The 15,738-nt window shown below is 45.8% G+C and overlaps 1 protein-coding gene across 2 annotated transcripts; it reads left to right on the top strand.

Moving 5' to 3' along the window:
- The first annotated feature begins 2,609 nt into the window (after positions 1 to 2,609).
- On the top strand, positions 2,610 to 6,194 carry LOC120661651 (transcription factor bHLH130-like). 2 transcript variants are annotated; one of them, XM_039940560.1, is made up of 8 exons: positions 2,638 to 2,989; positions 3,167 to 3,659; positions 3,830 to 4,149; positions 4,239 to 4,385; positions 4,474 to 4,539; positions 4,665 to 4,733; positions 5,490 to 5,594; positions 5,952 to 6,194. In XM_039940560.1, the coding sequence occupies exons 2-8, from the start codon at positions 3,191 to 3,193 to the stop codon at positions 6,000 to 6,002; spliced, it is 1,227 nt and encodes a 408-aa protein (XP_039796494.1). In that variant the 5' UTR covers positions 2,638 to 2,989; positions 3,167 to 3,190; the 3' UTR covers positions 6,003 to 6,194. The 2 variants fall into 2 exon arrangements, with proteins under 2 accessions (XP_039796495.1, XP_039796494.1); XM_039940561.1 differs by lacking the exons at positions 5,490 to 5,594; positions 5,952 to 6,194 and adding an exon at positions 4,934 to 5,392 and having other exon boundaries at positions 2,610 to 2,989.
- Positions 6,195 to 15,738: the final 9,544 nt, after the last annotated feature.

Here is a 15,738-nt window from a genome sequence, read left to right as displayed (position 1 = left end):
ACGCCCATCGCTGGAGGCCGCCCCTCGCCACGCACCTCTGCAAAGCTTTGCGTGCCTGGCGTGCGGACGCGCTTCGCGACCTCCTCACCGGCGCGCTGGCGGCGCACTCGGAGGTCGGCTGCGCCCGCGCGAAGGGCGCGGGGCTCCCTCCCCGCCGCGGCCCTCAACGCCCTCGTTCCCCACCGGCCGCCGCGGCCTCGGGTGCCGGGGAGGCGCACCTGCAGCACCAAGGCGGCGGCAAGCTTGAGAGCAGCTGCAGGCGTCCTCGAGAGCGGCGGGACGGGGACAGGAGGGGTGCGGTGGAGTCTTTTTTTTTTTAATCGGTAGCTGAGCGCTACTCGGTGGCAGGGGTAAAAAGGTCCCGGAATGAAAACTTTAACACTGTTAACATTAGATTTAGACGTTAATGGCATGTAGAGGATGAAAAATTATAAAGGATGGCATATAAGAGATGTGTTAATTTTCAATGGTACATAAAAGATAAGTTGTATTTTCTAATGGCATATAGGGAATTGACACTTAACAATTTGTTTTCGGAAACATCATGTGACCGACCTTTTCTTTTTCTACCGTTTTCTGTTGAAAAGTTCGATTTCCACTTTCTAGTGTACGTGCACTGTGCAGCGTGCGCATGTGGTGGACCTGGAAAATTGTACAGATCCATGGACTGAGCTGCGAGCAGGCAGGGCTTTGCTTGGGCGGCTCCACTGCTCCACTTCCCGTGTGTTTGGTTGCGGGATCGGTGGTTTGGGTTGGATCCAACTTTTATTTTGAGAACGGAGCCAACACATCCATTGTTTGGTTGCACTCTGATTTTGGGGACGGAGTCAACCCATCACATGTTTGTTTGAGGGAATTGGGAATACGGGTTGGATGACAACACTCACTCCGTAGTGGGCCCCACATGTCAGTCTTCTCTCTCCATCTCCTTTCTTCATCCTACTGCCGGACCGCCCCCAGCGCCCCGCTCCCGCCGCCACCGCCCCCCCCCCCCCCCCCCCCCCCCCCCCCGCAGCCATTGACGCGCGCCCCGGCCGCCGGACCTCCTCGCGACGCGCCCGAACTTGAACTAGTCGTTTAAAGCTGTTGATCTTTTTCCCTCCAACTTGAACTAGTCGTTTAAAGCCATTGATCTTTTTCCTGCGTAGGGCGTCGGATAATTCGACGGTGCTCTGACCTAGGACGTCGGATCATCCGGTTACTCTGTGTCCTTGGGTATCCGTTGAGCTTCTGACAGCTGACGTGGAGGCTGTCGGATAGTCCGACCCATTACTACAACGTGGCGTCGGATCATCCGATCCTGAAGAGTTTTCTTCTGCGCCTGCAATGATAATGTCATTAGTCCGACATCTTTGTCCGATGGTGCGTCGGATCATCCGATGCTGAAGGTTTGATTTGAATTCCAAGACAACGTCTCTAATCATTGATCCGAACATTCCTCCGACGCTCCAAAAACCATAAGTCGGATCATCCGACTCTGAAGGATATTTTCCATCTCGAGAAAACAGCCTCTCTGAAGGATAGCCCGAGGCATAGTCCGACCAAGCTTCCACGACGTCGGATAATTCGGCTTCTTAGCTTGGATAGTCCGACCCTAGGGGCGTCGGATTATGCGGTCGTGCTGTGTTTTTGTGGTTTCTTCTTTGTATTTGTCCAACTCGTCGCAGCGGTCATTTGTCCAACTCTGCTTTTTCACTGCGACTTGATATCTCTACGGTGGGTTTGATATCTCTACGGTGGGTTGGACATCTCGTCTCGACGGTGCATTGGACGTTTCGTCTTGACGGTGCATTGGACGTCTCGACGGCGCATTGGACGTCTCAAATATTGCTTGGACTCTATCCAAGGGACCTAAAGAATCCTATAAATACGATCTTGCAAACTCGTTAATCTCATTGGTTATATTGTCATACGATCACCAAAAAATCACTCAAAAATGACCTAAATGAGATCATGTTCGTTACAGTTGAAACAAGAGAATTGATTTGGACCGGACTCGGTAGTCGGCAACTCGTATGGAGTACTCACAGCAACAAAAACAGAACATGATTAGCGGGAGGGAAAAAAAAGATTGGAAGAGTGTGAAGGGAGTGCCGGGGATCAGCTCCCTTTCACCGTCGCAGCAAAATGAACAGTGGAAGAGGAAGAGGCCAGGTACAGGTGCAGCTGCACGGCGCTGGTAACATTCCCCCCGGCAGCCAAACAGCGACATCGCCAGCAAAGGGATAAGCGAGGCCAAAGCTTTCACGCCGGACGGCGCCGCCACAAACGGGGAGGCCACCGCACACCCAAAGAAGCTTTCTCGCAATCTGGATCGAGGGAGGAGGCAACGGGATGGGAGGTAGGTAGTATGAATCCAACATTTCTCGTGGAGAGGATTTTTTTATATAAAAAGCATATTCATTTTTTTTTCTGACGAATCCTCTTGGGAATGATGGAACGGGAAAAGAACCCTTTCGGCCGGCGCCACTTTCTTGCCGTCCCGCCCATGCCGCCGTCACCTGATCAAGGGAACCAACGCCGTTTCGGCGACTGCAACAGCCGCACGCAGCGTGCGGCCACACGCCCGCACCACACCACATGCCGGTCCGGGCCGGGCCGGGGCGGGGGCGGCCACATCGCCATCGCCATCGGCATCGCCCTCCCCTCCGTCCCTCCCCAGCTGCGGTTGACGAGCGGCGCGTGATTATTTATCGAGCGCAGCATCACCGCTGCCCCTTTCTTCTCCGCCCCCACCGCGCACCGCCCCGACAAGGCACGGGAACCACGCCGCCCCTCCTCCCCGCGGACGCAGCCGTTCTCTGCTGACCTGCCCCCCTGCCCTCCGCTTCCGCCTCCAACGCCCGCCTTCGCCTCTTGCTAGGGGAGACCAGGGGGCCTCCACGAGTCCCCGCCGACAGCTCCCGCCGCCTCCAGGTCCAGGTGGATCCCATCCGCCGACCCTCCCAAAGAGGGGCTAGCTCAGCTCCCTGATCTGAGCTGAAATTAGGTAAGCTCGTCAGGCCGCCTCCATGATTGAGGAGCCTTTTATTTTCAAGATTGTGAGTCAATTTCTAGATGAAGAAGACGATATGCAATTTGCTTGAGACACTGTCCCGTAAAGTTGTTCGAAGCTATGCTTCTTATATGAACAGATGGCCGAAATTTCCTTTTTGTTCTTGTGCAGGATCTGAACAGTTTGGGCCAGCTGATGCACGGCTCGCCGGTGTCCAAGGGCCTCAACCTCCCGGTGCAGCCGCCGATGGCCTCATCCGGGCTGCTGAGGTACAGATCGGCGCCCAGCTCGGTGCTCGGCGAGCTCTGCGAGGACTTCCTTTCGGCCGGGGCCCGCGCTGCCAGCCCTGACGCCGGCGCCGACAACGTCTTCGCCAGGTTCCTGGCTGACCACCACATCCGGGACGACAAGCCGGCGCCGGCGCCTGCCCCGGCCACGGGCCACTTCGCAAGTGAAGCAGACATGGCCTCCCAGCAGCAGCAAATGATGTTCCACTCCCAGCACCAGCACCAGGAGATGGTGGACGCCAAGTCTGGACTCTACCGCACCGTCAGCTCCGGCACGGAAACCGCGTCCGCTGCAGCCGCCGGCGTCGGTTCCAGCAACCTGACTCGTCAGAGCAGCTCCCCAGCCGGATTCCTCGATCATTTGAACATGGAAAACGGTTGGTCCCTCCTTAGTTCGGCCTTCTTTTGGTACTTCTGTAGTTGCCATTCCCTGCTTGCTTCCCGCGTAGCAATAATTGCAGTTCTTGGGGAGTTTTTCTTCTTGGAACCATTTCTATTTCTGGAACTGAGCGTGTCCCACCCACCTACGCCGTTCTGCTCAACTCAGGATACGGTGCCATGCTGAGGGCGGGCATGAGCATGGGCTTCAGGGACGGCAGCAGCGCCGCCACGGCCGAGTCTCTTGCAGGTGGTGGCAGCAGGCTAAAGGGGCAGCTCAGCTTCTCGTCACGGCAGGGATCGTTGATGTCACAGATCTCAGAGATGGACAGTGAGGAGGTTGGAGGGAGCAGCCCAGAGGCTGCAGGTGCTGGTAGGGGGTACATCCCTAGGTACGCCATGGGCTCCGGGTGGGAGGAGTCGTCGTCGTTCATGTCGGAGAACCTATCTGGGATGAAACGCCCTCGGGATTCATTAGAGCCTGAGCAGGTATGTGCGCCACTGTATTAGCTCTTCCATTTCTCGTAGTATATCTATGTGGCGGATTGATGAGAATCTGCATGGTGCCATCGGTGCAGAATGGCCTTGCGCAACAGTTCAGCTTGCCGAAGACATCTTCGGAGATGGCAAGTATTGAAAAGTTCCTCCAGTTCCAGGATGCTGTGCCCTGCAAGATCCGTGCCAAGCGAGGATGTGCCACACACCCACGCAGTATTGCCGAGCGAGTTAGTGAATACCCGTTTGTATAGAATTTCTTTAATTTTCGAGTCTGTCGCTGAGCAACTGGCTGATGTGCTGATCCTTGCTTCCCAGGTGAGGAGAACAAAGATCAGCGAGCGAATCCGAAAACTGCAAGAACTCGTCCCAAACATGGACAAGGTACCTGGCATTCTGTAGTCTCCTCTCCCCAATAGGCAACAGAACATTGTGTGGTTAGCAAATTTTCTGTGCGTGGACCACTCCATAATTGACTTGTCTGTAACCTGCACTTCCATTTCCTGCAGCAAACCAACACTTCTGACATGCTGGATTTGGCTGTCGACTACATCAAGGATCTCCAGAAGCAGGTTAAGGTAAGCAATTCAATAAGTTCCCGCAAATGATCACTTGTCGGTAGGTTAATTAGAAGGTCAACCTTCCTGTAGCAGTAAGGTCTAAATCAAGAAGCTAATTTGCCCTGAAAGAGAGAATTGTGCCTTTTATTAGACTTATCTGAATTACATGTTCCAAAACAAAAATTTTAGAGTTAATTTCTGCGATTTGTTTGTTGAAGGTGTTAAAGGAGAGCAACGCTAATTGCACATGCTCAGCTAGCAAGAATTAGCAGCACTCTAATTGAAGCCCCAACTCTGCAATGTACACTGCAAGTTCACTCGGCATATAAAAGATGTTAGCGCAGCTCATGTTTCTTTTGGGGGGTTTGAATAGCAGCAGTTGGGAGGCTTGTCTACAATGCTATGTCACTGTGTATGAGCAAAGGGGCATGGATCAGTGGCACCATCAAGTATTCAAGTGATAAGGAGATGGGTGGAAGTGGAAGTGTTGAAACATAGGAGAAACAATTGTATAGTTTGGTTGTAACTTCGCTATATATACTACCCTTTTGGTAGAAAGTTATTACTTTACCCCTACTAGTGCAGCTGTAAATGTGCCGCAGATAAAGAGTAGAAAAACTTGAAGGTGTTCAATGGAAGCAATATTGTTTCAAGTCTATGAACATATCATTGAATTACTTGGCTTCTTCTAATGAGGAATAGTCCTTGTGCTTCCTGGACCTCGGGCTGGTTCTGTAGCTGCCCGTAGCTGATCTATCTGGATGCTTAATACAGCGGAGATGCAACCCCAACTGGAAGATTCAGGCTCTGGACACAGGGGAACTTGGATTGTTCCATCCCCTAGGTCTTCTCTGCACCAATCTTCAAGGACCTCGTCAGGTAATCCATTTATTTTAGAGCCTGCAAGACATTTGAACTGATTCATCTATTCAAATATAGCAATTTCAACCTTAACCATTGTTAAATATGGTTAACCCTCATAGTGTGTTCCCTATTACATGCTTTTTAGCTACCAAAGCAAGCATCTGCAGTCTGCAGAGCACACAAACAGCACACACCAGATAATATTTTTATTGCAACACAATGACTTAATTTTCTATCCATATTATGTGTGAATGTAATTGTGGCTGCCAGATTCTTTTGTCATGGCGGCATCCCCTTGCAGGGGATTCCGAGCTGGCGCCCAACATGGTTAATAACTGAGACTGCCTGGGAGCTGACCAGTTTTTTATGCAGAAATCAAGACGTGATCAAGCTCCAAGAGTTGATGACCTCAATGAGAGATAAGAGTTTTTGTGGTGAGTTGGGATGGTTCTCTAAGATCTGATGCTATTATGAGTTATTCTTTGGGATAGTTGGGCATTTTTTTGCGCAAAAAAAAGGCATTGTGTGTACTACAAGATTTACATAACAGCACTGCACAATGCACATTTGTGTATGCTAAAGCGCTCTCTGATGCAGTTAGGAGTAGTTCCTTTAGCTGCTTGTGCATTGTGTGGAGTACAGAATTTCCATAAACCGCGCAGTGCACATGCCATAACTGTTAGCGGTCTTTCCACTGGTGTATTTCATCAGCGCACGTGTGGGCAACGTGAGGTTCTTCCGTTGGAGATTGGATCTGAGGGTCCCCATCTCTCCCGTGTTTCTGTTCTTTTTTTTTCCCCTCCACCTCCAGTTCTTTTAATCTTCTGGGTTAAGACTGCGCGTCGTGACTCTCGAGTCTCGAGTGATGGGATCTCTGTTAACCCTGCTAGCATATACAAGGGCTAATCTTTAACCCATTTCACATCAAAAAGAATCTTGCCATGTAGAAGTATTAAATAAAATCTAATTTCAAAATCCTAGGCTAAAGTGCGAGACCAATCTAATAATTATATCAATCCATACCGATGTGTAACTATCCCTTGCCACCGGCGAACCTCGGGGCGTGAGCAACGAGCGCAGAGAGAAAATTCACGACGGGACGAGGACAGCTTTCTCTCCCAAACTCTGTTTTCCGATTAATTTCTGTTCACCCTCATCCGTTACACGCGAGTGGCTTTATGCCTCACGCCTATGGCCTTGGGCCCACAGTACAGCAAGGATTCCAGCTAACAAAGTGTTTAGCAAAACTGAAAACGTAAACTATATAGTATGTCTCCCTTTCATGTACGCGCTTCAGGTGTTGTCCAGGCACCAGCCGTGACATCGCCGCCCCCTTCAGACGTTGCTTATCCCCAAGCAACTGCATCTGAAAAACGTTGCTTGACGACGTAGTAGTCCTCCCACGTAGCTGATGACTCCGGCAGCTTAGTCCACTTCAGGAGGACCTGTGGAACAGCTTTACTTCCCTTCTTACCGAGCTGGCGCTGAAGGATCTTCTCAGGCTCCAGTGTTGTGGAACTCAGATCAACCAGTTTAGTGACATCAAAGAACACATGGTAGTCAGGAATAAATGGTTTGAGTTGCGAGATGTGAAAAAACCGGGTGTACCAGGCTAGTAGGTGGAAGCTCCAAACGATAAGCAACAGACCCAACACGCTCGAGCACATGAAAAGGGCCAAAGTACTTGTAAGACAATTTGGGATAGGGACGATTTACCACCGATGTTTGAGCATAGTGCTGAAGCTTGAGCAAAACTTGGTCACCCACTTGAAACACACGATCTGTGCGGTGACGATCGGCTTGATGCTTCATTCGAGCCTGGGCTGCAGTCAATTGTTGGTTCAAGAAGTCCAGATGTAGTGCCCGATTAGGCTCATGCCCATAGAGAGCTTTGAATGGTGAACAGCCCAGAGAAGAATGCCAAGAAGTGTTGTACCAGAGCTCAGCCAAAGGCAGCCAAGATTTCCATTTTTGAGGAGATTGATGCACTGCACAGCGTAAGTACATCTCCAAGCATTGATTCACCCTTTCCGTTTGACCATCCGTTTGGGGGTGGTAAGCTGTGCTATACAGTAACTTAGTACCCAATAACTGGAACAACTCCTTCCAAACCGAACTCAAGAAAATTTTGTCACGATCAGAAACCATGGTTCTGGGAATCCCATGCAGCTTAATCACTGAGTCCAGCAAACACTTGGCAACTTGAGAGGCAGTAAAAGGGTGTTTGAGAGTGAGGAAGTGTGCATATTTGGTAAAGCGGTCCACTACCACAAGAATAACATTGGAACCTCCAAACAATGGTAAACCTTCCACAAAATCAAGGGAAATGTCTTGCCAAGCCCCTTGTGGAATTGGTAGTGGTTGTAACAGACCGGCTGGATGAGTCAATTCATGTTTGGCCTGCTGACAAACTGAGCATTGCTGCACAAAACTCTCAACATCTTGCTTATTGCCTTACCAGTAGAAGAGAAGCTTAACTCGATGGTAGGTAGCCTGTATACCTGAGTGACCCCCAATGGGACTGGAATGGAGGGCAGAAATCACCTTAGTTCTGATGGCAGAATTCTCTCCAATCCAAACACGATTGTTGTGTTTGATCAGTCCATTCTCCAAATAATACCCTTGAGCATCAGGGGAAGAAATGGCTAATCTGGCTAGCAAATCTTGAGCAGTAGCATCAGTAACATAAGAGTTAAGAACTTCTTGCAACCACAAAGGTTTAACTTCTGAGACTGCCTGAATGGCCATAAGATGACCAACTCGGGACAATGCATCTGCTGCAACATTCTCCTTGCCTTTCTTGTAGACCACCCTAAATTGCAATTCCATCAACCTGGTCATGGTCTTTCTTTGTAGGTCAGATTGCAAATTTTGCTCAGAGAGATAGGATAGACTCTTATGGTCAGTCTGAATAATAAACTCTTGCCTTTGCAAATAGGATCTCCATTTCTCCACTGCCATAATCAGAACTAAGAACTCTTTTTCATAGATAGATAAATGTTGATGTTTGGGTCCTAGTGCTTTACTCAAATAAGCTAAAGGTCGGCCTCCTTGCATCAAAACAGCACCAATCCCAGTAGCACATGCATCTGTTTCCACCACAAATTGAGCTGAGAAATCAGGTAACTATAGTACAGGAGTCTGGGTCATGACATGCTTTAAAGCCTGGAAAGCTTGTGTGGCTGCTGTGGACCAAATGCATTGCTTCTTTCTCAACAGTTGTGTCAAAGGTTTAGCAATAATGCCATAGTTTTGGACAAATCTCCTATAATAGCTAGTAAGACCCCAAAAAAACCTCTTAATTCAGTGATGGTTGTTGGTAAAGGCCAAGCCAACCTAGCCTGAGTTTTGGAAGGGTCAGTTGCTACTCCATGTGCAGAGATAATGTGACCCAAATAATCAATCTGTGGCTGGGCAAAGGAACACTTGCTCATTTTCAGATAAAACTGATTAGACTGTAGCTGTGTGAACACTGCCCTGAGATACTCACATGATCTTCCAAGGTTTGGCTATAAATCAGAATATCATCTAGAAAAACCAGGACAAATTTCCTAAGAAAAGGTTGCAGCACTTCATTCATGACACACTGAAAGGTAGCTGGTGCATTTGTGAGGCCAAATGGCATAACCTTAAACTGATAGTGATCATGATGGGTTTTAAAAGCAGTCTTATGTTCATCTTCTGGGTGCATACGTATTTGATGATAGCCAGCAGTCATATCCAATTTAGTAAAATATTTAGTCCCAGCTAACTCGTCCAAAATCTCCTCAATAATAGGCAAGGGAAACCTATTCTTCATAGTTAAAGCATTTAACTTCGTGTAATCAACACAGAACCTCCAGCTACCATCTTTCTTTTGGACCAACAAAACAGGAGATGCAAATGGGGAAGTACTGTGTGTAATCAGACCAGCAGTAAGCAATTCCTTAACCTGTCTCTCAATTTCATCTTTATGCAGAGGTGAGTATCTATAAGGCTTGGAATTGATAGGTGTAGCACTGGGCAGTAAAGGAATAGTATGATCATACACTCTAGCAGGTGGTAGAGTGGCAGGTTTGTGAAACACTGTACTGAACTCATGCAGTAAATTTTGAACAGGGGCAGGTATAGGAGCAGAAGTCGGAGTATCCAACATATCAACAATAGCAAAAGCACTGATGTCATTACCTTTACACAACTTCAAGAGTTGGTGGGTAGAAAGTTTCCCAACAGATAAAGGAGGTGGAGGGATACCAGTTAACTTAATGGATCTGCCCAACTCTGAAAATTCAATAGATCTGTGCTTCCAGTCACACTTCATGGGACTATGACCTTGCAGCCAATCAAATCCCAGAATTGCATCATATGTTCCCAGAGGTAGGACCTTCATATCAGTAGACAAAGTGTGGCCCTGGCACCACCAGGTGAAATCAGGGACCCTGTGAGTAGTAAGCATGGTTTGACCATTAGCAGTCTGTACTGTCAAGGGAGGTGCTGAGATGGGGACAATACCCACTTGAGCAAGGAAGGCTTCACTGACAAAGCTGTGTGAACTCCCACTATCTACCAGAATGAGCATAGTTTTATTCTTAACCTTAGCTCTCAACCGAATAGCATCACTTGGTTCAGTGCCAGCTATAGCATGAAGGGACAGTTGACTGAATTCAGTAGGTAAAGAGTCCTCGTCAAGCAACTGCTGAATAACATCTTCAGATAATGGAATGTCCAAATCATTGACTACCAAGGCATTGGCCTGAGCTTGGGGCCTTTTAGTGCACACAGCCACATGAGATGGATCAAACTTCTCTCCACAGTAAAAACACAAATCATTTGCCTTCCTGTATTCCCAGACTTTCCTTTCCTTTCCTTCCAGAGATTTGGTTTTGCAGGAACAGATTTGGTATCGGTCTTAGATGGACCAGCATTGCATTTGTTGGAGTTGAAAGACTTAGTAGAACGGGCTTTGGTACGATCCAACACCTGCTGTTGGAGTTTGACGAGCTGGGTGGCCTTGAGCATGGATGATGGCATCTGAAACTGAACCACATCCTGGATTTCATTTTTAAGACCTCTGATGAATTGAGAGATGAAAAAGACATCATCATATCCAGCATTGTGCATGGACACCTGAAACTGTAAGTCAGTGAACACAGATATATAATCCTCTACAGAAGATGTCTGGGTGAGATCCAACAGCTCATTGATTGCTGAATTATAGTCGTGAGCACCGAACTGATCCACCACAGCTAAAATAAATGGCTCCCAATCCCCTAACCCATGTTTCTGCTTGTAAATCCTCAACCATTTAGCCGAAGGTCCATCCATATTCATTGCTGCTGTAGTGGTCCACAAACTCTGAGGAATCTCATACAACTGAAAGAAACTGACACACTTATCTTTCCAAATCAATGGATTCTCCCCTTCAAACTTAGGAAACGCCAACTTGGGCAGAGCGTGGCGATGGTGTCGACCATGTTTGCCAAATCCCTGAGGGCCCCCATTGGTGTCAGGAATGGAAAACTCATCAGGGGAACGGGGAAAGACAGGAGGGTGGCAATTGCGCTCAGGACGAAAGGGAGCTCTCTGTGGATCCTGATTTTGAGCACTCAACCGAGCCACTGCTTGACCGGCGACCTCGATCTGCTTGGACAAATTAGCCTGATCCTTCAGAACTTGCTCGATGACCTGCACACTGACGTCGATTTGACATGCGGTGAGATGCTGATTATGTTCCAGGCTTCCCATACGTGCGAAAAACAAGTCAATACTCTCAGTCATGCGCTCCCAGCGCGCGTCCTCCTTGGTCGCTGTTTCCTCCATGGCTTGTAACAGAAACTGTGTCTGAACGGAAGGCTTCGGTGGCGCCGTGACTGACTCCCCTGCAAGTTGATCTGGCGTGGTAGGAAACACTAGAGGATTTCACCATGCGATGTGCAGGCAAAATCGACTCGAGAAAACAAATCACGACCAGATCGAAACCGACGGAATTACTGGGAACACAGCCGCAACAGAAATCCCCAACGAGAACCGGGCACAAAACGATCGATCCCCACTACAACCTAAGCGGCACTGGGAGTCGGTGGGCGGGGCGTGGACGCCGAGATCCTGGAAAAGGACGGCGGAGTGGGTTGGAATGCCGGAGTTGCGTACCTGACCGGAATGGGATCGAGCTAGAGGAGGTGGGCAGTAGCGTGCCGAGGAGATCTGAATCTGATACCAGTGTAACTACCCCTTGCCGTCGGCGAACCTCGGGGCGTGAGCAACGAGCGCAGAGAGAAAATTCACGACGGGACGAGGACAGCTTCCTCTCCCAAACTATGTTTTCCGATTAACTAGCAAGGTGGCCCGCGCAAATAGCGCGGTAGCTAGTCATTAGATAATTTTTATATATTTCCAGATAGTATCATTATAATGTCTTTTCGAGATGCCCCAAACCGAAAGGTTATTTATGCCTTTTACATTAGTCATATTTTGTGAAATATGTTTTAAAACATAAATTCAGGGAGTTGAATATCTTATATATAACCATATATTTTTATATTTTTTACCTCTCATACTTATATTTCATTGAAATATTTGTTGTATGAATATTTTTTAATTTTCATTGGCTATGCACCTTTTTGCTTGATAGTTTCAGTCACAGTGCATGAAAAAATATCCTTAAATTTTAGAAAAAAGATCTAGATGAGTGTTTAATGTATACCAGTAGAAGTAAATAATCTTCTTTCTTTTCTTTATTCTCCGATGTTCTATTCCTAAAGTTTGACGCATACATGCACACATATTATCTTACGGCTGGTGCATTGTTGTCGTGCACGGGATCTATAAATTCACTATTGCAGCAGGTAAGATACATTCCTCTATTTTGTGCTCACCACTTCTATGGTCATCATCACCTCTCAAAATCTGACACGTGTTAACTTTATAGGATTCCTAATTAAATAATTTCTTCAAAAAATTGGTGGACTTTATAATATTCTTTTTCTCAGTCCATGTGGCAACAGAGTGATTAGTCATATGATTATATGGCCTAAATAATTGCAAGATGTCACTAAACCAGTGTTAAGCTGAGGTTGGATGATTAGTGCACAGGTTTAGTTAGTTAAGGGATTGATTTCCACCAATTAAAATATAAAGACTGAATATCATACTATTGCCATTCTTAAGGGGTGAAAAATACATTTCTTCCTTTTAATTTCAAGTTAGCATTAATTATATTCGATGAACTCTTTCCATTAACCTATCCATTATATGATTATAGAAATCAACGTTCTATATACTTTTCTATTATCATGCTAATTTCAAGCCATACTTGTACATTTAGCTTAAATAAATTTATTCTATATGGACTAATTACATATGTAATTTGCTTTTCAGCTTAATCCAAATAAAAATATTCATTTTCATTAATTATATTGATACATACCTTTATTTAGCTATTTTACATTACAATTCATATACAAATCAAATACTTATTTTCTTATTTCTAATTCTAAATTTAACTATTTATTAATCATATTTGACATTGAACACTTATTAAACCTGTAATTTTTTTAACTTTGAATTTGATTATTTATTAGTTGGATTTTGACATTTACTATTTATTGAGCTATTTTTTCTTTCTAATGTTTTAATCGCTACAAAAGTCAATTATTAATGTTTTAATTTTCAATTCTAAATATATGAATTCATTAGTCATATTCCATATGAACTTTTGGATCAATTTAATTTGACTTAGCTATTTACAATAGTATTCAACATGTACTTTTTTATCAATTGCTATTTTTTTAATTTGGAATTTAGCTATTTACCAATCGTGTTCGTCGTGGACTCTTTGGTCCTAATTTTCTTTTTTTTAATTCCGAATTTAGCTATTAGTAATCGTATTCGGTAATAACTCTTCGGTCATATCCTAAGTCTTATTTTTTATTAAAAAATTCCATAATAATATATTTTTATTTGCATTTGATATCAACTCTTTGAGTTAGTTTAGACCGCTAGATTTTCATAAAATCTAACGATGTATATTTTTATATTTTTTTCAATTAAGATGGGAACTTCTAGACCCTCTCGACGTTAATACCCTCTTATTAATATAACAAATTTAATTGTATAATATGTTATTTATTCATCATATTTGATATGGACACTTTGAGTTAGTTTAGAATGTAATTTTTTATAAAATCCAATAGTATATATTTTTAGTATTTTTCAATTAATGTGGAAATTTCTAGATCCTTTCAGCGAATTTGATAGTTTATTTTCAAACTTTGTTGTTAATGTAGGAATTTCTAGATTCTCTCAAGAACGTGATGTCCCTTATTAATGTGGAAATTTTTACCCGCAAAAAAATGTGGAAATTTTGAACTCTTTTAAACAAATATAATGATTTTTTAACACCCGACCTAGCCGCACACACGTGCTAGCGCTGGACGTACAGACCTCGCTGCGCCTTTCGCGTGTGCGCACGTGACCTTGCCACCTTTGTGCTTGCTCGCGTGCCAGGGTGCCACCCGTGCGCAACTCGCTTCCGAGGCCTGATTCATGCGCAAGATCGCTGCCAAGGCCTGGTTCGTGCAGAGCTTGCCGCACCGCCATGGCAGCCTTGTCGCATTCAACGCCCATAGATGAAAAATCAAACATAGTGTCCGAAATCAAATGCCTAGCAAATTGACTCTCCTTTTTTTAGGAGAAATTGACTCTTGGATGTTTGAAATTGAAGTCTGATTACATGAATCATTAGCTATTGGAATGAATTGATAGGAAAGAGTGATACATGCTGGTAACACCGTACCTGGCGGTAGCAGGATTAATTTGACATGCACGCACACAGGCCCATGGCACCGAGCGGCGGGATGGAGTGCTAGCTGCCGAAATTGATGCTTGGCTGAGCATATGTAGAGGAGATCGTGAGGACCAAACAGCAAGGCTTAGGCTCTCCTTGCGTTGCTGAGAAAGAGATGGGAGGACGAATGAAGCATAGAGATTAGATTGAGGAGAGAGAATGGAGCCATGTTAAGAAACCGTATGGTTAAATTTAGCAACATAGACACCATCCATAGATAATGTAGATTGGGACTGCCCTAACACTTTTTAATAATATAATAGATTTAATTCCATGATAAGCTATTTATTAATCGTGTTTGCTATGTATTTATTGAGTTAGTTTAGACCGTTAGATAATAGATTTAATTCCATGATAAGCTATTTATTAATCATGTTTGCTATGGACTTTTTGAGTTAGTTTAGACCGTTAGATCTTCATAAAATCCAACGGCTGAAATCCTTCTCTTTTTTAAATTAATGTGGAAATTTCTAGACCCTCTCGACGAATGTGGTGACTTCTTTTAACACTCCCTTATTAATATAATAGATTTCTCTTCACCCTCATCCGTTACACGCGAGTGGTTTTATGCCTCACGCCTATGGCCTTGGGCCCACAGTACAGCAAGGATTCCAGCTAACAAAGTGTTTAGCAAAACTGAAAACGTAAACTATATAGTATGTCTCCCTCATGTACGCGCTTCAGGTGTTGTCGAGGCACCAGCCGTGACGATGGTTACTGTAGCATCAATAATTTGCATAACAAATTAACACGTAAAAAGTTTTGTGAATAGATTTTTATTTAATACTTTAAATGGTAAGATTCTCTTTGATGTGATGGGGGTTAAATTTAGACGCAGATCTCACATGGATCGGTTGTACAGCGGGAGTATATATATATGTGAAGATCGCATCACGAAGTGAAATCTCAAATCTTTCTGCGATCTGCGTACATGAAGCGCCGGCCACCACTGGCACGTGAGCTGTGAGCTCGAGGTGTTTGTCCCCGAACCGAAGAACAGGCTCTCGCTGGAGGCGCTGATGGACGGGGACCGAAACGGCTGCCACCGGCTGCTGTCCCTCCGTGTCCCCAGCATGGCACGGTACAACTCAGCTGCTGGGAAACGGAACGGCGTGCTGTCTGCACCCAGCCCATCTCTGAACCAATCGTCCGCAGTTGAAATCCATCACCGGCGATACAGAGAAAATCAGCCATGACATCATGTTCAAAGTTCAAACGCGTGGTAAATCCTGAGGAGCAGAGCAGCGAGGAGCCGAGGAGAGACGGAGGGATACCGGACTTGTTTTGCTTCGGCTGGCCGCTCAAGTTTTGTCCGGCGAAGCTGCGCTGCGGAGC

The sequence above is a fragment of the Panicum virgatum genome, chromosome 2N, assembly GCF_016808335.1.
Source record: "Panicum virgatum strain AP13 chromosome 2N, P.virgatum_v5, whole genome shotgun sequence".
NCBI lineage: Eukaryota > Viridiplantae > Streptophyta > Magnoliopsida > Poales > Poaceae > Panicum > Panicum virgatum.
This window is presented reverse-complemented; position numbering and strand designations above follow the sequence as displayed.